Below are 24424 nucleotides of genomic sequence, written 5' to 3'. Positions count from 1 at the left end.
CTTACTTTTCATTTAAACAGATCGCGTAAGACTTGAGAAAAGAATTAAGTTGGTGTTTGTAAGCAAAGAACAAAAATAAACATGCAAATCAGTTGATTCAATTGGCTTTGAAAAACTATGGATGAATGGTGTTGTTGGGGTTTATAATTTCATCTTATCCACTCTCATATATCTATTCTTCTTATTTACTTCACTTATTTATCCAATTGCCATGCAAACTTTCTAGCCTACCCTTAACCCAATCCCTTGGTGAAAAGAGCCTATTATTAATTACCGACTTGTTATCCCTAGCCTCCCCTAATACCCAATAATGCAATGTGAACGGAAGTAAAATACAATTGATCGTCCTACCCCTATCCCTGGGTGATATTAGCAAAATCAAGGAATTTCTCACCAGTTCATGACATTATTGTACGTCCCCGTATCAATAAAGACAAACGACTTTTACTGAATGAGTTAAACAATAAAAGCATTAAGCAAAGATGAGAACCCAACAATTGATAAACAAGTATATGACAAGCATATGAAATAAATAAGAATTTGGATAAATGAGAGTTTAAAAAGATTACATTGTTCCCCAACAACAAAGGGTTTAATTCACCATTATCATGGTGAAACTAGATGAAAATAATGAATGAATGGAAAAGCAAACCCTAGATTTGATAAAAAGGAGCCTAAGCATCCAAGAAATCTCCTCCAAGGTATGTGGAATAGCTCTGGACGTTTCTCTCTGCCAAAAGAATCCCCTTTTGATTCGCACTGGGGCTATATATAAGCCTAAAAAGATAACAGAAAGATTAAAGAATCTAGCTAATAAAAATAGACAACCGCCCAGGTGCCTAAGTTCACCGCTCAGCGGTTTCCCTCTTTGCCGCTTTGACCGCTCAACGGTTAGTTTTGCCGCTGAGCGGTTTTCCTCTAATCGCTCTGAGCGCTCAACGGACCATTCTGGCGCTCAGCGGCTTACTTGACCCTTTTTTCCATCATTTTTCTCCTTTCATGGGTCTAAGTCCACCTTGCTTCACTTCCATCTTCAATTCACCTTAAAACCCTGCAAAACAATGTAAAACAAGCATAATATCTCTAAAACCAACTTTAATATCAAATTTAAGCATGAAAATAATGGTTTTAAGACCGTTATCACATGCCACAGATTTGGAGTCTGAATAAAGCAAATTAAAGGACTACAACTAGTATCATGTTTACAAACAGATGAGTCAAAAAGATATAATCCATTGTGATGTCTAATCAAACCAATCTTCTCTTGACTTTGTGTGTCCTGCATAATGCAGCCAAAAGGAGAAAAAAATAATGTACAATTAAGGTTTCCAATAAGCTGTGAGACAGATATAAGATTGAATGAGAAGTCAGGAATATATAACACATTATAAAGATAGAATTTAGAGTGGAACCGAACAGTGCCCCTATAATGAGCGTGGATAATTTTCCATTTGGTAATGTTATGGGAATAGGGGTAATCTTTTGATATAAAGAGAAGAATTTTAAAGAAATGCAAACATGATCGGTAGCACCAGAATCAAGAAGCCATGTATTACCTGAATGAACTTGAAGAGCAGAAACAATATTACCTTGAGAAGTTTTTGTGGAGAGTGTCCCTACTTGATTAATGTGCACATTGGGAGCATTAGACTCAGATTGTCTGAATAGGTCTGCAAGAATTTGATATTGTTAGGGTGTTATTTGAATGATTTCGGTAGAAGAGCGTTCTTGATCTACGCCATTCAGTTGACTATCACCATGAGTGGATGAAACAACATTATGAATCTGGCCTAGCTTGTTGTCAAAAAGCTTATGACCAGGAGGATATCCATGTTTCTTGAAACGCACGTCTATGGTATGCCCAATTTTATGACAATATGTGCAGATCTTTCGATTGTTGTTGTTTGTGGTTTTGGCATTCCAGAGATCTTGGCTAGGAAAACCATGTTTTTTTAAGCAGGTGTTTTCTTGATAACCAACCCGATTGCAGTAGGTACAAGTAATAGTAGTAGAATCATGCAGTTGAGAGGGGAAATTAGAAAATGAAGTAGTTTTCACGGTAGCAGTAACATGATCAGTCATTCATTAACGTTCTTGTTGAATAACAAGAGAAAAAAATTTGGAAATTGGAGGAAGAGGGTAAAGAAGAAGAATATGGGATTGTATATTAGTATAGTAAGTATTCAAACCTCGGAGAAGTTGCATTGCATGATCTTAGTGCAAGAACATTTGGACTTACAGATACAAATGGGGTTTGGGCAGAAACTGTCAAGTTCATCCCAAATGACTCTCAGTTTGGTAAAGAATTCGGTGACAAAGAGCTCGCCTTGGGACAAGGTGGTGGCTTCCATTTGTAATGTGGAAATTCTGGCAAGGTCGCCTTGGGCAAAGCGGTTCTTCAGGTCATTCCATATGTCAATGGCATTGTCCATCCAAATGATGCTTTCACAGATAGAGGGAGAGACAGAATGCAAGAGCCATGAAACCACCATGCTATTGCAGCGGAACCAAGAGGGAAATGTAGCATCAGTCTTTACAGGTCGAATTATGGATCCAAGAACGAACGCCACCTTGTTCTTTGCAGAAAGAGCTGTAACGAAGGATCTGCTCCATGAATGATAGTTTGTGGTGTTGAGAACAGGTGAGACGAGGGATATGGCGGGGTTTTGATTCGGGTGAAGATAAAGGTATGAATGGGTAAAATCTTGAGTTTGGAGATTGGTTTCAGTGGTTATAGTGGAAGCCATTGAAGAAAAAAAGGAGTGCGAAAACTCAGAAATAACAAGATTTGCTCTTGATACCATTATAGAATAATGGCGCAGTAACGAAGAAGAAAGCCAAAAAGGGGGGAAGGAGAGAAAAGTGAAGCCAGAGAAAAAGGGAAAAGTATATTGATTGATTGAAAGAAGTACAAAGGGGAAAAATATATAGGGAAGGACACTAATAGAAAGAGCAGGTCAATAAACCGAGCGGTATACTATTATCTTCACAACACAACCGAGTGGTTTCAATTAATGACACCGGACGGTGTAGAAAGTAAATAAACCGAGCACTGTTATCAAAGAATTTAAAAGGAACACTAAGAGAAGTTTTGGATTCGACTCTTTTCCTTAACTTTTTGGTTTAATATCTCGGTAGGTCCCTATTTTCGTCCTGAATCTCAATTATGTCCCTTTCTTTTTCGAAATCTCAATTGGATCCTTATTTTTTGTAAAACTGAAGCAATTAAAGGCCTACCGTTAAATTAAACAAACGGCCGTTTAAGTTTAACCTACGTGTATGGTCAATATATTCATTAATCTGACGTGGCATTAAAAATGAGTTTGAATTAAATTTTATATTAAAAAATGGATTAAGCAAAGTTCAATTTAGAGATATTCAAGGACAAAAAGGACAAATCACTTTTCTTCTTTTCTTCTTCCACTAGAAGCGCGAAGAGGAAGAAACCCTTTTTCTTCTTCAAAACCCTAAAATCCCTTCTTAGTGATGAACCCAACATCATTTGCATCAAGGTTTCGCGACTCTTCTTGGTTTTCTTTTGAATCTTTCACTTGTCATTTTCTTTTTTTGAAAATTTGCAAATGGCGATTCGAATGAGCATGCAGCGCGCTACGTCGGAGACGAAGCGCAGCAAGCCGCAGGATGCCGCCGTCGGGGCAGTTTCAGAATTGTCGGAAGATTCGCCAGGGTCTAAGACCCGACGGAGGGAGCTCATGGTGGCGGTGGTGGAGAAGCGGATAGTGACAGCGGTGAGGGTTTTGCCATCATCATTGCCACTGGGGAAGAAAAGTGGTGAATTGGGGAGGAGAGAGGAGTTGCGTTTGAAGAGTGTGAATTTGAGTAAGGAACTTTCAGTGGAAGAAGCAAATCAATTGTTTTCTATGGTGTTTGGAAATGAAGTCTCTAAACGGATTCTTGCACAGTGGAGCAACCAGGAAATACGGTTTAACTCTGATCTTGTAACATCAATGGGCCTAGTGCAGCATGAAGGTGGTCCCTGTGGCATTTTGGCAGCTATACAAGCATTTGTACTTAAACACATCATTTTCTTCAGTGGTGAGTTGAAAGATGTACCACGCCTGCCACAGAAGGGTCTGGGTGCATCATTTAAAAGTTTGTTTGTTCCATCTTATAATTTTCTTCACTCACTGAAGGTGTAAAAGTAAGGGCCCTCGTAAGAAGTATGGCTGAAATTTTATTTTCATGTGGAAGTAATATAAGGGCTGTGATTGCAACTTTGAGCTTTCCAGAGAACGACATTCCACATTTTGAAGGGATTTCAGAGGATGAGGTTATTGTAAAATCACTTCAAGGTCTTTCTATTGAATCTGTCATTGATCTGAATAAATTCGTGGAGGAGAATCACTTTTGAATTTGTATCTTTCATTTTCTTTTTTTGAAAATTTGATGATGGGAATTCTAGGTTTTTTTAGCAGTGAAGCAAGTATGAACTGAATACAATGTGTTGTAATTTTGAGATTTTGAGTTGGTATTTGGCTTGGTGGAAGATATGGAACCAATGGAAGATTGAATTCAGTAGAGGGGCTGCACTTAAATTTTTAGATTTTGCTCATTTTGTCCTTTTTTAAATATGAATTTACACTTGTGCAATCCAAATTTTTAATACAAAATTCAATTTTAATGTCACGTCAGATTAATGAAACGGTCGTTTGTCTAATTTAATAGTAGGCCTTTAATTGCTTCAATTTTACAAAAATAAGGATCCAATTGAGATTTAGAAAAAGAAAGGGACGTAATTAAGATTCAGGACGAAAATAAGGACCTGCCGATATATTAAACCTAACTTTTTACTAACATCTAATATTTGTTAAAAAAAAAACTAATATTTTACTACCCATTATGATATTAGAGCTGTTCAGAGTCTATTCTAGTTGAGATTCAAGTTCAATGTTCCCGTCGTGAAGATAGAGATGTTGAAGATCCTAAGGGAGTTAGATGCAAGTTCCGCTAAGAGAAGCTTGTTCGAGCCAATTTAATAGAAACATTTCACAGCAATGTTATAAAAGTTTAAGCTTTCAGTTAAAAATATTATGCTGTGAATGAATGATTTATCGGCAAAAGTTAGTGTATGAAGGTTGTAATTCTGATCAGCCTCAAGTCTAGGGTTATTTTCCATCAAAAGTAGATGAGCGAGCTTACTACGAAAGCCAAAAGCATCGTGCTGCAATGTGAAGTAGTTTTGACTCAGAAAGATTTGTTTCTTTTGAAGTTGTTGGAAGGAGAAACTCAAGATGTCTATACAAAAAATTTAAGGAGAAATCTTTAAGGCTAGTAAATTAAAAGTATTGTAGCAGATCAGTGACCAAACTTTTAGCAAAATGTCTTATGTAATAATTCAGAAGCGTTTTCTTCTTATTAATAAACCCTAGGAAAGATGGTCATTGTTAAGCGCTGTAATAATATATTAGTGACATATTGTAATTTGAAATGAAGCTATTGCAGCATGAAAAGGAAGACAGAAAAGGAATTTCAGGCATATAATCATATCGCCTACGCAAATAAAACAGAGAACAACTCATACCACCATATCAGCTTTTAGCATGTCGTGCTGTTCCCCAACAATCGATAAAAAAGAACCCAAGTGCATTATTATAATTCTTTTTCTTTTATGCAGCATAGTTTACAAGAAATATTGTCTCCTCAACAACACTGCTTTGTTCAAGTTTCTATACTGCTCTCTAGAGTGGCATCCATCTTAGACAATCCCATCAACCTCACTTTTCATTTAAGATATCTTTATACAAACATTTTTCTAAGTAATTTTATAAGAGAATTAAAACACAAAGACTTAATTAAGTTTCAAGTTTCTTGTAAATTTAAATATTTTTAATTCAATCTTTTAAAATTTTCTTGTTTTTTTGAGTATTTAATTTTTTTTTTCAAATGAGTTCCTGTTATTTAATTTTTCATTACTCGAATGACGTGATTGTTATTTTGTTAAATTATATGAATTTATGTAGTTAATAAAAGAATGATATTACACTTATGTAAAATAAAAAATGACTTTTTGCTCTCATTAAATATGTATTAGATAATAAGAGTAGATTTATTGATCATTCTATATGATCACATGAAATATATACTAAATCTCATATTTCTTAATATGTAAAGACGAGTAATCAAAATCACACATAAGATAACATCATAACACCCACTTATAAAAAAAATAAATTACGCATACTTAATTGAGAAAAAAACAAAATTTTATATAATTAATAAACAAAAAAAAACAAATTAACAAAATTTCAATTAAAAATGTCCAATTTTATAAGAGACTTGAAATTTAATTAAATAAAAAATAAAATAATTTTGTTCATTCATATATAAATTAACCAATTAATGGTAATCATTAATTCAAATAGATGAAATAACTTATATGTACTTGCCTTGTCAAAACATATTAAGAATGACATTGTAATTTAATTTGAGTGAGTTTCATTATATAAGACTCATATTTTTATTAATATTTATTTATTGTCATAAATTTATATTATATTTTCAAAATAGAAAACAATAATTTTCATTTCTATCATTTAGAATTTTAATTTATTTTTAATATCATTTCAGTATATTTTAAATGAAAGAATCTTGCAAGATCACGTCTTAATTTATATTATGATTGAATGTATAACTTTTTGAATAGAAATACTCTTGAAGAAGGAATTTTGTTATTTATGATGGTGAAACTTTTTAATTGGCATTATTATTTCTTGATAGGGTTTTGGTTTTAGTGGGTGGGACCAAAACTGTAGGTGGAAGATAGTGACGAGTATTGTGCCTTTACCAAAGTTTGCAAAAGCAACACAAATTTTAGTGCCTACAATTAGTAACACCAATAACAAAAGCACCAACAAATCAATAATTCTATGCCTACAGTGATATTTTTTTTTTCTATTTTTATCTATTTTTCAAACCTCCAATTGTAGTATTTCGGGAAATATCACCAAACATGAAAAAGACACAATATTATATATGCAAGACAACCTTTATTTTTTAAACATGTCATCACTCTTTATTATAATATTAGCTTAATACTTTTTTTCATGGCAGTCAAAAGATTTGTTTTTTTTTTTTTTTTATCATGCATCATGGCAATAATATCAATTTCTTTAGTTGAGAATGATTGTAAACATCAATTATAATTTAACACTGCTAATGAAAAGGTTTATTATATCAATAGTTAATGATTGAAGAAAACACATGTAATAAAAGTTTTTTTATTATACTCACTTGTTATATATTTAGCACGAGTTGATGGAACACTTTTATGTCAGTAAACACTCCTTTTAGTTCTTTAAAAATGTATAATGTTAAGTAATATTTGAAATTAAAAAACCAAATAAATTTTTAAAATTAAATTTAGTCAATTAAGTCATTTATCCAACTATCATTCAGAAACTTTATTAACAAATACGTGAAACGACACACCATTTGTGACTTTGATATTCCTTAATACTAAAGAAATTTATAGATGTTTTTTTAACATATTATATACTAAATTTAAGATTTAAAAAAAAATAAAAATCACTTATTTTTAAAATAAGTAATATAAACACACAAAAAAATCTACTTATTTTTATTAAAAAATGAAAATTTTAAAGCAAACACAACTAGATTAAACATTAGTATTAGAGGTGTTAAAATAATTCCTCCAACCCACTTCCGATCCAATTAATCACTAAATAAGTTTTTGTTAACAAGGTTGAACCTCTATTAATTACTAAATCATTTTGATCAGTTTTAAGAAAAATAAAAAATAATATATTCTGCTTTAAGAATTAACAAATTCAAAAATCAGAATCAGTAATTTTTTTTATAAATAGACAATATAGCAAGAGAAAAAGAGAAAGTATTAGACACTTATATCCTAAAACTCAAGTTATTTGGTTTAACCCAACCAAAACCAAGACAATACTTTTTAATAGAATAATATTTCTTTAAATAAAAATATATAATTATTAAAAGTGATCAATTAATTACAGTCAACATATTCAAAAGAATTCTTTTTCGCAAATCTAATTATTATAAGCTAAATGACTTTAGAAGGAGAGAATGATAGTATGCATTAGGTGATGTCAACCCCAACCATTGATGTTGGGTGATGAGATCCCAAGCTAAGACCATGTTTGAACATTATGAAAAGTTAGTGAACAAACATTCACTATCAAGATAAACTCAAAGGATGTCCCTCACCGTTAAAATCGACTCAGATGATGTCACTACACTCCTTTCCTATGTAAGCAATGCATTATATAACAAATGCTTGCTACTAAAATACATCTACTGTGAAGTTAATTTGTTCCTTGTTGAAACCATGTACACCATGTCCATGGCCCCAAAAAAATCATTGGACCAACATCCTTTTCATCTTGTTATGGATTTATGTACATCTTCTCCTTAGGATAAGTATGATATAGATAGGGTTTTGAAATATCCGTCTATAATCTAAATTTATTCAGTCTAGTTAGAATAAATCTCGGTTAAAATATGTATCCATTTTAATTAAATCAATTAAATTTAGATATTTCTTTAATTCAATTTAAATTAGATTAAATTTATTTTGTCAATAAAATTAAATTCAGTGAGATTCAATATTATATATAACTTTGATCTATTAATCCTAATATACCTAAGCACCTTAAGGATAAAGAAAGAGTGACCTACCCTAATTTCTTTCTAATTCTCATTCTAATAATTAGGTTTAAGTCCTTCATAATTAAAAATTTCTCATTTCCTTCACTAAAAGATGAATATGTCATAATATTTTCGTTTCAATATCTCACTCTACTTCTTGTTTCTTTATGTTGTTTGAATCCACATTGTACAATACTTTTTTATCATTAAACTACATAATATCAAGAACAACATTATAAGAACTCAAAGAATTATAAATATATTTGGAGAAACTAAAAGAGTTTCTAAATAAGAACAAATAAACTAAAAGTTTAATTCTTCTATAAATTAAAGTTATTTTATGTTTAAGTTAAAATGGTAAGTAGATGATTCAATGTAATAAGTATTAATATACTTTTTTTTAGTATAACAAGAAAAGTTTGTCTTAGTAAAAAAAACTTTAATTTTATTAATTTTGTTAATGATTCAAGTAAATATGTGTTTAGTATCTAGTAATTAACAAATTAGAAAAATTAATGTTAATATGAAAAAAATTAAAATGATTTTAAATTTACAAAAAAAAAAAACAAAGAAGAAAAAGAACCCTTTCATACTAATTAATTTTTTTCATTAAAACTGTAATTTTTTTATCATACTAAAAACGAAATATTCACTCCAAATTAATTTTAATAAAAAAAATCAAATTTTCTTATTATTTTTCTTAAACAATGTATATAAAAATGTTCATTTTTGTAAACATATCTTACATGGTTAATTACAATTTGAATTTTTTTTAATAAAATCTGAGCATATAATTGGGGCCTAAAGCACAAATATAAAGGTGTTCCTAACCCACAATTTGGCAGTGATTGATGAACAGAATCGAAAGGTATAAGGTTCCAATTAATATAAAGAGAATGAGATTTGGAATTTGTTTAAGAAGATGATCCCATGGTTTAATTTGCAATGAATTAAGTATTGATTAATGGAGAGGAAACAAGTCAAAGCTAAGTGGCAAATACGAAAACAGGGTCATGCACTCAAGATTATAAAGTAAAGTAAAATATAAAATCACGATACCCAAAGAGACAAGAAGCAAGAATAAAAAGAAAATTTCAGATGCTCTCAAACACAACAAAGTGAAAAGTCTGAACAAACAAGCATTTGATGCTCAAATTTCTGGCCTTTGCTTTCATCTACGGTCAAGATTCAGTCGCAAACCCATATCAACATCAATAATAGTCAACTTATTTTTTATATTATTTTACCACCCAAACACCATATATTTATCTCAAACCACCATGTTTACTGAAAAAGTTTAGTGCAGATTTATTTATGAATTCAATTAATTTAAAACCATTTTAATACTTGTTTTATAATAATTATTATAAAACTTTGTAATTTTTAATTGCTTAACATACCTTACAAATTATATTTTAGGTGCTATTGGTGCTTTTCAAGTTTTGTTTCGATTGTAATTCTTTAATGTATATTTTCATTATGAAAGAAATAAAGTAAAAAGTTTATTATTTTTTTTTATCCTAAGCCTTTTTAGAGTTTTTTTTTTCTAGTTGTTGATAGAAATTTTGCGGGTCAAAATTCTTGAATTTTTTTACTATTGTGATATTTAGTCTGTGTTATCAAATAACAATGTGAACCGAGTAATTGTTATTAAGAATGTTAATAGAGTAATTGTGAACATTTTCTTTTTTTTTTTCAAAAAGCTTTTCTATAAATATTTATTGGAAGAAAAAAAAATATTAAATAAGTTCTTTTATAAACTAAAATAATTTTTTTTTCTATTGCTTAATATTTAAGGAGTTTAAGCAATATGATTTTTTTTTTCAATTTAGTTTTAATTTTATTTAAAAATATTGAAAATTATCTTTCAAGTATGACATCTTCCATATTTATCGATTTATTATTAGCATTCTATGCAAATAGATGAAGATCCTTAGCCATGCAGTCTTCTCACTAAACATTTTCTTTCAATTTCATTATTTGAACTCATTACTCGTATTAGTAATAAAACCCAAAAATAGAAGGAATTTGAAAAGAAAGAAAAAAAGTGAATGGAGCTTAAGGTAGAAGGATGAAATAAGAATAGAAATAGATATAGAGGGTTAAATTGTGATGGGTACAGAAACCCTAAAAGAAGAGAAATAGAAAAATGGTAGTGGAAGGGTGGTGGAGAAAAGATGGAGAAAGGGAAAATGAGTGGTGAAAGTCAAAAACTATTTTGAACCAAAATAGTGTTTGTTTTAAGAAAGACTTTGAAGATCTTAATTAATGCATGTTAAGTTGTAAAATAAATGATAATTTAAAATTCGAAACAAGTGCAGATTTATATATCCGAGAGAAAAGTACCTTGAAGGAACTTTTCTTGGACGGAATCATGAAAAGCACAAGAGTACATTTATGTATCACTATGAAGAAATGCAGCGTGACTAAGCAATTCTGGAGCAAGCATATGATGACATGGCCTAGTGCTCAAATCAACTGCTTCCACTTGCCTAAAAAGAAAGCATGTGACTGAACAATTCCTCCCTATGATAATTAACTCTGCCCACTACAATTCTCCTTCAATCTTCACTATCAATACTCATTCTCCACGTAAGATCAATACACCTATTGTCAGCAATATCACCATATAATTATTCAAAAGTAACTCGTGGACTTTAATTAGGGGAAGCACATTCAACAATAAACTATTGCACAATTCTCGACTTTCACCCTAGATCTTAATGTCCACCAACTTGTACAACTAATGGTTCCAAGACATTATGTTTCATATCAAATGCTTTATGATTGATCACATTCTTTTTGGTACACCAGGACCAAAGTTCTGTCCAATTCCTCACCACATTTCAAAAAGCTCTGCTATAATCATACTTTATGGCTTTAGATACAATCCTGTTTAAGCTAATAAAAACTAACACTCCAAATTGCTTTATATTACACCATTAGTGCATCAACATGATTGATGCTTTTATTTAATTCTTTATGGAAACTTGGAACTCAATATTTATTTGAAGCATCTTTCAAAAAGGTAAGAGATAACTGCTCTTCCTCAGGGCAATCTGCAGAGAACTCTTGCCTCTATGGGAAGATGAACATCAGATGAAAGCTCACTCAAGCTTTCCATCTAGCTACAATCAAATTACCAAACATGTAATCTGAAGATCATATTACACATCACCAAACTCAACTCCTCAGACAGACTAGTTTCAGAATCTTAATATCAGAACAAGATTCCAACTAATCTCTACATACATTCTAGTTACTAAGGACTAACTCCAGTCCCTCCTCAACATATTCACACAAACTATCTATGAAGCAATCCAACATCGCTGAAAAGGGTTCAAATTCAAACTTTCAGTACCTTCAAAACTCTAAACCCTGAATGAGATGCACAGATCATTGACGTTGCATCAATTGCATTTGCACACTGGTATCACAAGGTGAAAACTGGCATCCATGGGGATTGTCTAAGTATATTATGCTCCTGTGGTCTAGATTCATATGAAGAAATCCCATGCAGTGGTGCTGCCATGAACATGTTTGCATTTGTTGAATTGAAAACAAAAGGCATGTCATCACATGGCGATTTCCAATCATATTCCTGCTTAACCATGCTAGACAATTTCTGATTCTGTAGAGGTGAAGAAGGCCTGGTAGTGTCTGATGAAGGAGATTTTGTTTCTTGGAGATTGACCATTGTGATGTCATGGATACTGGATCTCCTCTTGTCCTTCCCCCCTGTAAGCTGCCTGATGAAGTACTTCTGAGCATGACTTGCAACCTGGGTAGGTGTCCTTGTGGTTACAAAGTTCCTTGAAATGTTTCTCCAATCCCCTTTACCATACTTCTTCAGACCAAGCAGAAATTGCCTGTGTTTTTTTCAATAACCAAAGATTTCAGAGCAGGCAAATAGCACAAACCCTGAACACGAGGCAGATATGCAAATGCAAAAAACCAACAAGAGAAACATTTTCCATGGGAAAAATAACATAGAAATCAGGCAGATACTTATAAACACTCAAACAAACAAACACATAAATCAAACATCCTAAGCTAACCTATAAGCAAGTCTTTTTTATACAGCAGTTACTGTTTTGTTACAATTCTTGATGGTATTTAAGATAACCAGTTGACAGGAACGTACAGATAAATGCAGTTGATAGGGAAGAACAGATGAATGCATCTGATGTGGCCATAATTGTAGTCCCAAAGACCTCAAAAACCTTGAAATTGAAAACAAAATCGCAGTGGCATATCCCTTTTAAAAAATTACATAAACAACTTAACTAGAAAGCATTTTAGCATATCCTAGCTAAGCGACGATTAATCAACCATAAATTTGAACATGATCTAAATTGGGATCACTGGTAAAGGCATGACACACACCAAAAGAAGGTGATGAGATGGAGTCATATACCTGTGCTCTTCTTCAGTCCATGGCACTCCTTTCTTCCTTTCCTGCTCAGATGGCCTAGTGGATGCACCCCTTTTCCCACCAACGGTACAAAAGTGCTTGAACTCGTCATAGCTTTGACTGTTAACCCACTCCAATGTGAAAGAACTGGTAGTATAGCCAGGAACTGGAATCAAACCTGCTTCAATGACACTCACATCTTCTTCAAGCTCTCTGTACTGTTGGATCACATCACCAACAGTTTTTCCAGGAATCATGGCTGCCACCCTCATCCATCTATCAGGAGTGTCCTTATCATAGTAAGCCAAAGCATTCTCAAACAGCTTGTTCTCTTCCGCAGTCCATCCTCCTCCCTTGCTTTCCTGGAACAACCAGTTGGAATTTTGGAGATAGGAGGCTGGAGACAGTACTTCAATTGCCCTATTCATGATCTCACTAACAATTGAACATAGCAAGCAAGTCAAAACAACAAATTTTGAAATAAATTCTCTCTCTCTCTCTCTCAGAAAAGTTCAAAGAGAGAGAGATACCCGAGATAGGAATGCACAGGATAGGAAGTTATATTGGACAAAGGAATCCAAATCGAAAGAGACTTTGTTCGAAAACTGAAGAGAATCAATGAGGGGCAAAGCATAAACCCAGAAGAAACTGTTCAGATCTAAGAGAAGAGGAAACAATCAGCATAGCAACGAAAGGAGAAAAGAAAAGGCTAAAGCCATATGAAAATTATAGAGTGACACTCAATAATTGGTAGGGCTGTGAAGTGCATAGAAGATACACGTATCTAAGTAGTATTGGAGTATTGGTGGTAGAATCTTTGGTAGAAGCAAAAACAGTAAAGAGGGGGCAACTGGGAAAAGCAAAAAGGTAGAGATTTGAAGAGAAATATAAATGGGTGTGAGGTGTGTGCAGTGCAGAGAGTGGTAGAAGGAGTGAAGAGAAATGTGTGAAGTGATTGAAAGACAGCGATCTATGGAACAGAGAAGAGGAGAGAGATAGTCAAAAGGGTTGAGTTGTGATTGGTGCAGAGGATGTTTGTGGGGGCTGAGAGTGAGACTAATAAGCTGACAGTGACTCACTAACAATCTTTGCTTTGGGTTTTGAGTGAGACGATGAAGCTGTCCTTGTCAACTCATCAACCCATTGACAATGGAGAAATCAGAGCAACCATGACCCACTGTTCATTTTTTCTTTATGCTATTTACGCAACTATTTTTTCTGTTCGTAGGATTTTTCCCCCCTCTTTAAATAAAAACTATTTCATTTAGCATTTTGGTATACATTTTTTAATCTGATTTGCCTTTTACAGTGTAAAATTATAACTATTAAGTTAAAATGATTTTTCTATGAATTTTAACCAAGCTAAAATTATACAAGTATATGCCATTTGTAATAGTTAAAAATTGCCAATAATAATTGAGTAAGAACACTTCTTAATAAAAATTTAGAAGAATTTTAAAATGTTAAAAATCCTATTAATTAGATTTATTCAAAAGTTTTAAGACTAAAATCACGTTTTAACGAAAGCAAAAAAAAGAAGGTAAAACGCATTTTTTTTTTCTTTGGAGACTTTTAAGGAGAGAAAGTAAGATGGCATTTAAGGATTGAAACTAATGGTTCTTTACAAATATTGATTAAGTGGTTGTGATTTTACGAGCATTAAATATGTTTTCTTAGTCAGTTTTTCTTATAATTCTATTTCATTTAAGAATCTTTTTTATAATAATTGAGTTTCTTGTATCATTTTATCCTTTCAATGTAAATTAATAATTTAATCTGTTGTTATTACGTTTGTAATGAATATAATTTATGATTTGATTTTAATTTAATTAACTTAACTAGTGTTTAGCAATTTTTTGATGATTTTGAATAGTGTTTAATTTAACTATTCTAATACATAAAACTAATATAAAATACTTTAATCAAGATTTGAAATTTAATTTTTAAAGACTTTTCCACTATGAATAGTTTTAATATGTATATAACACACACAAATACAAATTTTAAAAATACAAATTATAAAAAAATACAAATTTTAAAAATTTGGATGAGTTGGCTCACAAGTCTATTCTCTAGTACGATTTGGTGTAGTCATGGCAGACCAGTTCATCTTGTCTTATTTTTGTCACCCTTATGTATAAAAGGTAAAATGAGATTATTTTTGCCACTTTTTTTTTTCTCACTATAAAGTGTAAATTATTTTGTAGAGAATGAAGTGTGTATTTGATTGAATCCGAGGATGTTCGACCTTTGACATATTAGTTAAAATGAATTATAGAAAATCAAAAGACTAAAGAAAAAAAAATGAATTGCAATTTCCTTTCCCTTTTCTGAACACAAAAATAGAGCAGTAAGTAATGCCAATATGTATAAAATTCCTTAATGTTTAAATGAAATTAAACTAATGTGAAATAAATACTAGGAAGAAAATATGTGAGAGGGAAAAGAGAGACATAATTAAGAATATTTTAGAAGAACATCAAAGTACAAAAGAAAATAGTAAAAAAAGGTTCGAGTGTCGACCTAATCGTGTTACATAATTTCCATGGATGATCCTAACCACAACATGGCAATCTCGTTGTTCATGGTTTACACTTGTACACCACTACCACACTTCCCAATAATTTTCTTATGAACAAAACTATGACAATCACAAAACCCTTTCTTTTATAATCTTTATGCTCTTTAGACTACCTTAGATGTCCAAACTGTGCCTGCTTCTTTCTCTAAAGCTTCTTCTTTCTCCTCATTAATAAATTTGAGTTTTTCTAGCTAAACCCCACATGCATATCGATTAATTATTTTTGATTTAATAATTTTCTTACAATTTATTATAAAGAAGGAATCATATCGATTAGGAAAGAGTTACATCAGTAGAGTATCTTTCTTCAATAAAACACAAGTGAAATTGCAGTAGAGTATTCAGAGGTCGACCATTTGGAGGCTGAATTTGTCAATAAATGTGTTAACATGTTTGGGGTCACGCTGCGAATAGTGTCATTGAAGGACATAAAAAAAAAAGGAAAATTCCTGAAGGTCATGTAAACGACCAAGTACCAAAGGTTTGGCACCACATAAACTGAACAAATATAAAAAATATACATGCGTGAAGAATTCAAGAGCTAAGAGTTTCTCCTTGATGATGAGTGAAGTAGACAATATATAAAACAAAAGGATTCACAAACCCACGTCGAAAATAGTATCATTTTCTTTAGCAAATTTACATAATAGACTAGTCATCTCATCCCATGATCTACCAGATGGAGTAGAGATTCAGACATTCCACTAAAAGACTAAACCTGTGACCATTAGCTGTATAACCAATCTTGTTGGTTTTTTTTTTTTATTTTATTTTATTAGGAAGATATTATATGTGAAATTAGTTTAATACATGGATTTCAAAAGCTTAAGGAAATAGATTTATGAATTTTCATGCTATGATGTTTAACTTTGAAATTTTTACTTAACGGACTCAACTGAATTACTTTCACACTCCAATTATTTTTATCAATTCTGAACAATCCAGCGCTGAAATCTTTAATTAAGATTTTACTGAACCATTTTATTATCATAGAACTTTAGGGATGTATAATAGAAATAATTCACATGTGACTATTGACTAAGCTACATTCCAATATTGCAGTCACTAAACTAATAAAATTAATGAAGTTAGTCTATAACATTGGAATTTGTTCTGCTACAACTATCAGTTTGAGTTTTTATATCAACATATCTTCTTAAAGGTAACAGTTCAGAGATGCTAACGAACCCTTCAATGAATGAAAGGCTTAATACTTTTATTTCAATCAGTAAACGAAGTATGCAATACATAAGATCTGCACAGCTTTAACAAAAAATAAAGAAAAAAAGTGTATGTGCAAAGAAAACCAAAATGCTGGCTCCAATTTACAGAACGAGTGTGAAGAAACACTCCCATTAACTCAAAAAGCAATTGGGACAACATCTTATTAAAAAACCACCCTCCCTTTTCATTGTCTTCCTTTGCCTGGCTTCTCTGTATCCTTCCAAAGCTTCTTTCTGCATAGGAAGGCCTTCTCCTGTTTCTGTGCTATTCTATTGATGGCCGAAAGTCTCAACATTTTGGAAGATCATTTGGTGGGGGTATCAATGATTCATTAGGACCTTTCCCATTGTCCACCAAGAATGCCATCTTTAACCCCCATGTTGTATGTACCTCGAAATGGCAGTGCAAGAACCACACTCCTGTCAAATATATGAAACTAGTTCAAGTTAATATCAACAGATTAGCACTGCATGGTTTTGACATCATTATTATTCACTAAGACTTTTTACCTGGATTATCTGCTCTGAATCTGAAAGCAACCCATCCTCCAGTTGGCACTCCAATTGTGTTCCTCTCAACAGGATCTACAAGGTTAAAGTTACCAGCATCTGTTTTGGGATCATAGTTTCCTACACCTGAGCCAACAACAAAGAAATTGAACCCATGAAGATGAATTGGGTGGCTCTCGGGAGCAATGACTCCAGTATCCTGCAAAACAACCTGAACTGTGGAGTTGAATGGTAGCCTGTAAACCTTTGTGCCATTTGTGGTCTGGGAACTCGCAGCCGCCGGAGTTGCTGTATAGTTGTAAACTTGAGGAGGGTTTCCGGGGAAATCAGTGGTGAACACCCCCTGAGTGTTGAAGTAATGTGCTTGAAGCAATGCAGTGGTTGGCATCACAAATGTCACATTATTGACAGCAGCCACCACTCTACTCCCATTTCCAGCTTTGCAAGATGGACAAGGGTTAATCCCCAAACCAACAGTGAAGAGAAGTGAGTGGTCAACTGTTAATGGAACATTTGCTGGGTATTTCTTGGAATTAAGGCTTTTTAGAGCCTTGGTGAAATTGTTAGCAACTTGTGTGGCATTCCTTGGAGGAGGTGTGATGAGAACTGTAGGAGTGGTGGCAAGAGTTCCAGTATAGTGCAAGGTGGCTGTAGCAGTCAAATTATCCACAGCTACCACTGGAGAATCCATGAAAGTAGAGGCTACAATTGTGTATTTACCAGAATTTTGGTCAGTGGTTAAAAGGGCATTGGTAGTTTGGCCAGGGGCCACTAAAATAGTGTCAGTCTTGAAAGGTTTTACATATGAGGCATCAACTTCAACCACAGTGAGTAAATGGCCAGCAATTTTGAAAAAAAGCTCCTCATTGAGTGCAGCGTTGATGATTCTCAATAGGTAGGTCTTGCCACTTTCCACAGGAAGCTTGTATACATCTGCTTATATTTTATATTCAACCAAGAAGGGAAATGAAGCATTACTGTAGTTAAAACTCGAGGAAAAATGAAAACCATATCTACATTTAAGAAATCATAGAAGTGAAAAGTAGCACAACTTATGTACCCTGTGTGGAACAATTGGCCACAGACACAGTCCCTGGAAGTCCATTAATGGTGTGAGCATCTGAGACATTTGGTGCTAATCCTGACTTGAGAGCTTCATTGATAACATCTTCGGTATCAGATTTCCACCATTCTCCTACAGTTTATCACCATAATGAATTATAATTATAAGTGGCTATGTTGAGGACTAATCAATATCAGTGAAGGAAAATATAAATGAGTGGAGGGCACTGACTAAAGATTTGATTTCACCTAATATTATCACCAACTCTTTATTTGGTTTGGGGAAAGGGTATGGCACACCAAGCTTTGGCAAGATAACTATGGCACCATGGAGAGTTGACCTTAGCCAATTAACATGAGCGTGCCAAAGAAGTGTTCCTCTTTGTCCTGTAAGGGTGAAGTTGTACACATATGATTGTCCTGGAAGAATTGGGCATTGTGTGATATATGCAGGCCCATCAGCCCAACCAGTTCTTATTTGTCTCACACCATGCCTGCCCAGATGGTTACAGTCTTCCAGTTAGCATTCAATATTTTGCTTAGTATTGCTAAAGTTAATTTGTATATTTATTATGATGATTGACTCTCAAATCATAAGTTTAGTGAATAGTATAGAAGACTGTATTAGTGGTGTTAAGTTTAGAGAGACTCTATCATATGTTATAAATGGTGATTAGACTTAATTATCTAAAGGTTTTCTGTTATTCCATTTTTTAGGTTCTATACATGAAGAACCATACGTGTATATATGACATTGTATCGATATAAAATCTTCATCCAATTGAATATAGTTTCTTTCTTTCAATCTTGTCATTGTGTTTTCTTTGTTATGATTGTATCTAATCCATACCGACATTTACCATAAAGTTTTTTTTTTTTTTTTTCTGCACAGTACTTCTTGCGTCCAAATTGAAGCAATAAAAAAAAATGAAGTCTCACCAATGGATAGTGACATTGTGGTTGACAAGGTTTCTTACTTTGACCAGCACTGTATCATCTTCCCTGGCATAAAGAGTGGGTCCTGGGAACTTCCCATTAACGGTGACAATGGGTTTGCTTGAACATAGTCTCGTGGTATTCTTAAGCACCACCTGCACCCATTACCAAAGTAAAGTATAAGTCCTTCACCACTTGCCTGATGTAAAATTATACAGTGGTTGGAACAAGTGACTAATTTAGGTCTATCTTCCATGCATGACTGAAATTAGGTGAAAATTTTAGCTAAGATTTACTCAGATATCAATTTATGCACACATCTAATAGGTGAAATTTAGATAGGAACTTGTTATAAGAAAAGCTATATATTTTGATTGGAATAGCTGAATAAAGCATAAATTGTATGCATGGTTTGAATATATATTATATTGTTGTTTAAGCTCCAGCACTGTAAAAAAATATGAAACCACACGCATATGTCCCCTACGAGGCCAGGAAAGAATACTATAATGGCATACTTACATTGAATTTGTAGTGCCTCACTTTGCACTCAACCAAAGGAGGAACAATGCAAGCAATGAAAATCAACATTCTAACCCAGGAGTCCATTTTGTCCTGTCTTCACAGCCCTAGCTCCTGACTCTTGCGTTAAATAACTTATATTTGTCTTATAACTTATTATGTGCTTAGTGCATTCATGCATGACATTCTAAGGCACCCTTATATAGGCTGAAATTGCTTCCTCCTGGTTCTTCTTGTTTGGTTTTTAGGTGAATGATGGAGGCATATACTTGGAAACTAAGGCTTTGGCTCAGAGGGAAAGAGAAAGGAGAAGATCATGTTAACTCATTATTTCTTGCATGTCACATAAAGTTTTGCAATGGAAATCCTTGTATGTTCTTCTGGAAGTTTTTTCTGATAAATACAGCTCCTGGAGGTATTTAGTTGATTGGTTGTATTCTGAGGTTCGAATATATTTTTTTTCTTTTGTCCCATTAATTAAAAATATTAAGCTAAAAAGTTGTTAACCAAATACAGAAAACTTGTTACTGTCGCAAAACCATTCGTCATTTTGGGCTGAATACCAGCCTTAGTATATCTGCAGCTGCACGCTAGTGTCTGAATCCTGAAGCTATGCAGAGTTTAACAGAAATGTTTTCATTCTTTTATTTGGTGAATTATAACTAGCATTGAGTGATATTAGAATTGTAATACAAATTTTTTAATAATTTATAATTTATTGAGAATAATATGCGTATATTTTTAGTTAAGATTATTGATTAAACTTGTATTGTTTAATGTATTTTGATTTTTCAATTCTTACCGCTCATGTTTGTAAATTTTTAATGTGACAACTTGCTAATACAATGCAATTACTCATTAATACCATAGTTGCTTCTGTTCACCCCTAATTTAAGTTTCAATATTAATTTACTACCATAAAAATGGTTTTTGACTTATGATATTTTGACTTTTCATGTAAGAGGTAATTCCGACATTATATCTCGAGATATTAAATTAAAAAATAGACATTTAAGAATATCGGTTATTTGAAAGTCTAATGTCCTTTAACTATGGTTACCACAGGTATAGATATTCAATTACCATAGGTATAGATGTTCAATTGATATCATTTCAAACTAAAATTGAGTAACATTTCTTGGTTGTTAAATACACTAACAAACTTCAAATATGCTCTCTTTTAAAAAAAAAATTATTTATATTTACAATTTACCATAACTTGAGTAGAAAATATTTCAGCATAACTCAAAAAATTTATCAGCATAGATTATATATAAAAACTAAAGTCATTAACATAAAAATGTAACTATTAACACTCAAGCTATCAAAACTAAAACTATTAAGACAAAAATAAAACTTTAATAATTAAAATCTTATCCTAGACCGTTTTCAAGCAAAGCCTTAATGCTATTGTGGGTCCTAACACCATCATTCTAGTATATAAGTTGTCCACTCTTGTCTTATTTTTTTCATAATATCATTTATTATAGGTGATAGATACTTCAATCGCAGAAAAAATAACACAACTTCATTATTTATGAATATTAATGTTTTGAAGTTTGATGTGATTTATAATATATATATATATATATATATATATATATATATATATATATATATATATATATATAATTGAAATATTAGTATGACTAAGTAGATATGATTATACTTTTGTCTAATCATATCTAATTGTAGTTTGAATGATTGTTTTTTATCGAAGATATGATGTAATAGTCACATTCTCGTGAATCTTTCTTCTTGTTACACTAAACATGACAAATAAAATAATCACATATTAAGGTTATAAATTGACATGCGAAATTTAATAACGTTAAGATGAATGAGTTCTGACCTTTGGATATAATACTAGAATTTGTTGTACTTGGGCTTACCCACAACTCTAATTAAATTAGAAACATAGGTTAATATTAGTATGACTAAGTAGATGATATAAAAAAAAAGTAACACTTACGTTTCTAACATGGAATGAATTTTCGATGTCTTGTATACATATTTTTCTTATCATGCTTCACTTGAATATAACTCGTGTTTTCTTCACAAATGGAACAAACAAAATAACTTTTAACACTATAACCACTCAAGTTTTCACATGCTAGAAAATCATTTATGGTGCAAAATAATGTTGTATGCAAACAAAAAGTTTATAGACAATATGAATTGAACATATCAATGTTTTTTTCCCATTTTCAAATCATCGAATCAATGCTTTCAAGTACTTATTAATGTAATTTCCAAGTTGTCTAGGACCTTATATCATATAAATAACATCATATATTTTCTCTTCATACACAACAAAGGAAATAAATTGTAAATCATCAATAATAAAATTGACCATGAACTATGTTTGCTACTTAAATCTGCATAAGGATTCATACCATTTATAGCAAGTCCAAATCTTAAAATTATTGGCTCTACACCAAATTATGGAAATATTTCATCAATTTTCTTTCATTATGGAGAATCAACTTAATGCCGAAGAAGACTATCACACTTTCTTTCATCAACGTACCATTTCAAGTTCTTCACAACTTTGTTAATGGTAAACAATCATTTCAATCAAGTTATTATAGGCAAATACCACACCACCTTACAAATTAATCATCTTTGTCTTTATCACCACTATTTCTATCAAGTTTTTTTAAACTATGATAAACCACATGTTGGGGCATGCATGTATAATTTGGTATTCAAAACTCATTGGACAAAGAAATTCTTCGCCTCGTAATTATAGATAGGTAACGTGTTATTTTCTGGAAGTACCTTATTCAACAACTCCAACAATTCTGTGAAACTTTTATCATTACATCTATTCCTTACTTTTAAACTGAACAGTTTCAAAGTTGTTGACAATTGTGTAAAGTTAGTAAATCTTGGATACAACTCTTCCTCTGAATCGGACTTAAAAGAATTATATAAATGAATTCTTCCAAAATTTTCTTCACCAACATCACATATCATGTTCTCTAAATAATCTCATTCATTCTGTTACATAATTTGTTCCTCATGACGTTGTAGGCTTGTGTAATACTTTTCCATGCCAACTCCAAACTATATAACTCTTCACTATACCAAAGATGAATTTAAGCATTGTGCCTAAGTCCTGACGTATTTGATTAAGACAACGAACATAAAGACACAAATATCTCTCGTTCACAAAGATTGTATCTTCTTGAGCATATTGTTAAAACTCGTAATCCCCTTTTTCATACTCTTCACTGATGCAATACTCATTCATCCAATTTCGATCTATATTATGTTCATAACAAACTCTATGAATCTCAAATTTTGAACTCTCACAAGATGAGGCTCAACCTGTTCAGAAAAAAATTATTTTTCATAATTTGTTAACCCGTATGAAAAGAAGTCTAACATAATAAATTTCATAAAATTTCGCCTGTATTTTGCACTGGTCTCCGAAGTACACGAAATGAATATGATCACTCATGACCGCAATCAAATATGCATCCGGAGAACAACACAAAATAGTCTTAATTCAAATATTACAAACTTATGCATAAACAATGTACACATTATAATGAATTATGGAAAATAATTTTTCCAAACTATCTCATTAGACAATTCAAAATTCAATACAAACAATTAAAAGTTTAATCATTTGTATTAAGTCTCAAACAAAAACTAAAAATTGCTTAGTGTTTAACTAAAATGAACTTAATTTATAATTTCTTCCCACACATCTAATAAATTTCCAACATCTAATAAATTTAAAATTAATCACATAACTAATAATAACCAATAGTTAAATTTAATAATCAACCCCCAATATATCATAATATAAATTAAAATGCACATACTAAGATAAAACTAATAAAATTAAATATTAAAACCAAGATAAAAGTAATATTTATGAAGGATTATCGATGGATGATTATGTTCGTTGATAAGTACCGAAGAAAAAATCCGTTGATAATTGCCACAAAAATCTGTCGGTCATTACCGAAGGAAAACTTCATCGGTAGTTGCACACAAAAATCTGTCGGTAATTACCGAAGGATTTACCAATGTTCGTCGGTAACTGTAAGATGCATTACCGACGGACTTTTGTTGTCGATAATTACTGAAAAATAATATATGTCGTTAGAATCCGTCGTAATGCATAATTTACTGACAAAAATATTTTCGTCGGTAAAATTTCGTCAGTAGTTCCATGTATTTTTATTTTTTCTACTAACTTTTAGTTGTTAGAATGTTTAGTACTAAATATTTAACATAAAAAAGTTAGTTAAAAAAATTTTAATTTTTTTCTTAAATCATTAAAACAATTTGGCCAAAATAAATCAAATAATGGAGAAACTTTTGCTAGACAATAAAGGAGAAGGAGGAGTCTGGGGAATGGATAACTTATTGCCACTTAAAGAGGTTCAAAACGCGATGAACAAAATTCACAACAAAGACAATGTAGGAACATGCATTTGAGTAAAATGAAGAAAAACTTAACTTTGGTTATTGTCGTACATGTCGCCACATATGTTTGTTAGG

The 24424-nt window shown here is 31.9% G+C and overlaps 2 protein-coding genes and 1 pseudogene across 2 annotated transcripts; 1 reads left to right on the top strand and 2 right to left on the bottom strand.

Annotated features, from left to right (window-relative positions):
- The first annotated feature begins 3581 nt into the window (after positions 1–3581).
- Positions 3582–4372, top strand: LOC106770167 (probable ubiquitin carboxyl-terminal hydrolase MINDY-4). Its single transcript, XM_014655988.1, has 2 exons — positions 3582–4113; positions 4155–4372. Exons 1-2 carry the CDS (start codon positions 3582–3584, stop codon positions 4370–4372), a joined length of 750 nt encoding a protein of 249 aa, XP_014511474.1.
- Positions 4373–11780: 7408 nt separating this feature from the next.
- Positions 11781–14244, bottom strand: LOC106772653 (annotated as a pseudogene).
- A 2586-nt stretch (positions 14245–16830) lies between these two features.
- LOC106772780 (laccase-4) lies at positions 16831–20084 on the bottom strand. The gene is made up of 6 exons (XM_014659365.2): positions 19904–20084; positions 19385–19536; positions 18695–18939; positions 18444–18578; positions 17384–18316; positions 16831–17293 (listed from the first exon to the last, which is right to left on the bottom strand). The coding sequence occupies exons 1-6, from the start codon at positions 19988–19990 to the stop codon at positions 17163–17165; spliced, it is 1683 nt and encodes a 560-aa protein (XP_014514851.1). The 5' UTR covers positions 19991–20084; the 3' UTR covers positions 16831–17162.
- Positions 20085–24424: the final 4340 nt, after the last annotated feature.

Source organism: Vigna radiata, chromosome 8, assembly GCF_000741045.1.
Source record: "Vigna radiata var. radiata cultivar VC1973A chromosome 8, Vradiata_ver6, whole genome shotgun sequence".
Classification (NCBI taxonomy): Eukaryota; Viridiplantae; Streptophyta; class Magnoliopsida; order Fabales; family Fabaceae; genus Vigna; species Vigna radiata.
The sequence above is the reverse complement of the archived record's forward strand: the minus strand, read 5'-3'. Positions and strand labels throughout refer to the sequence as shown.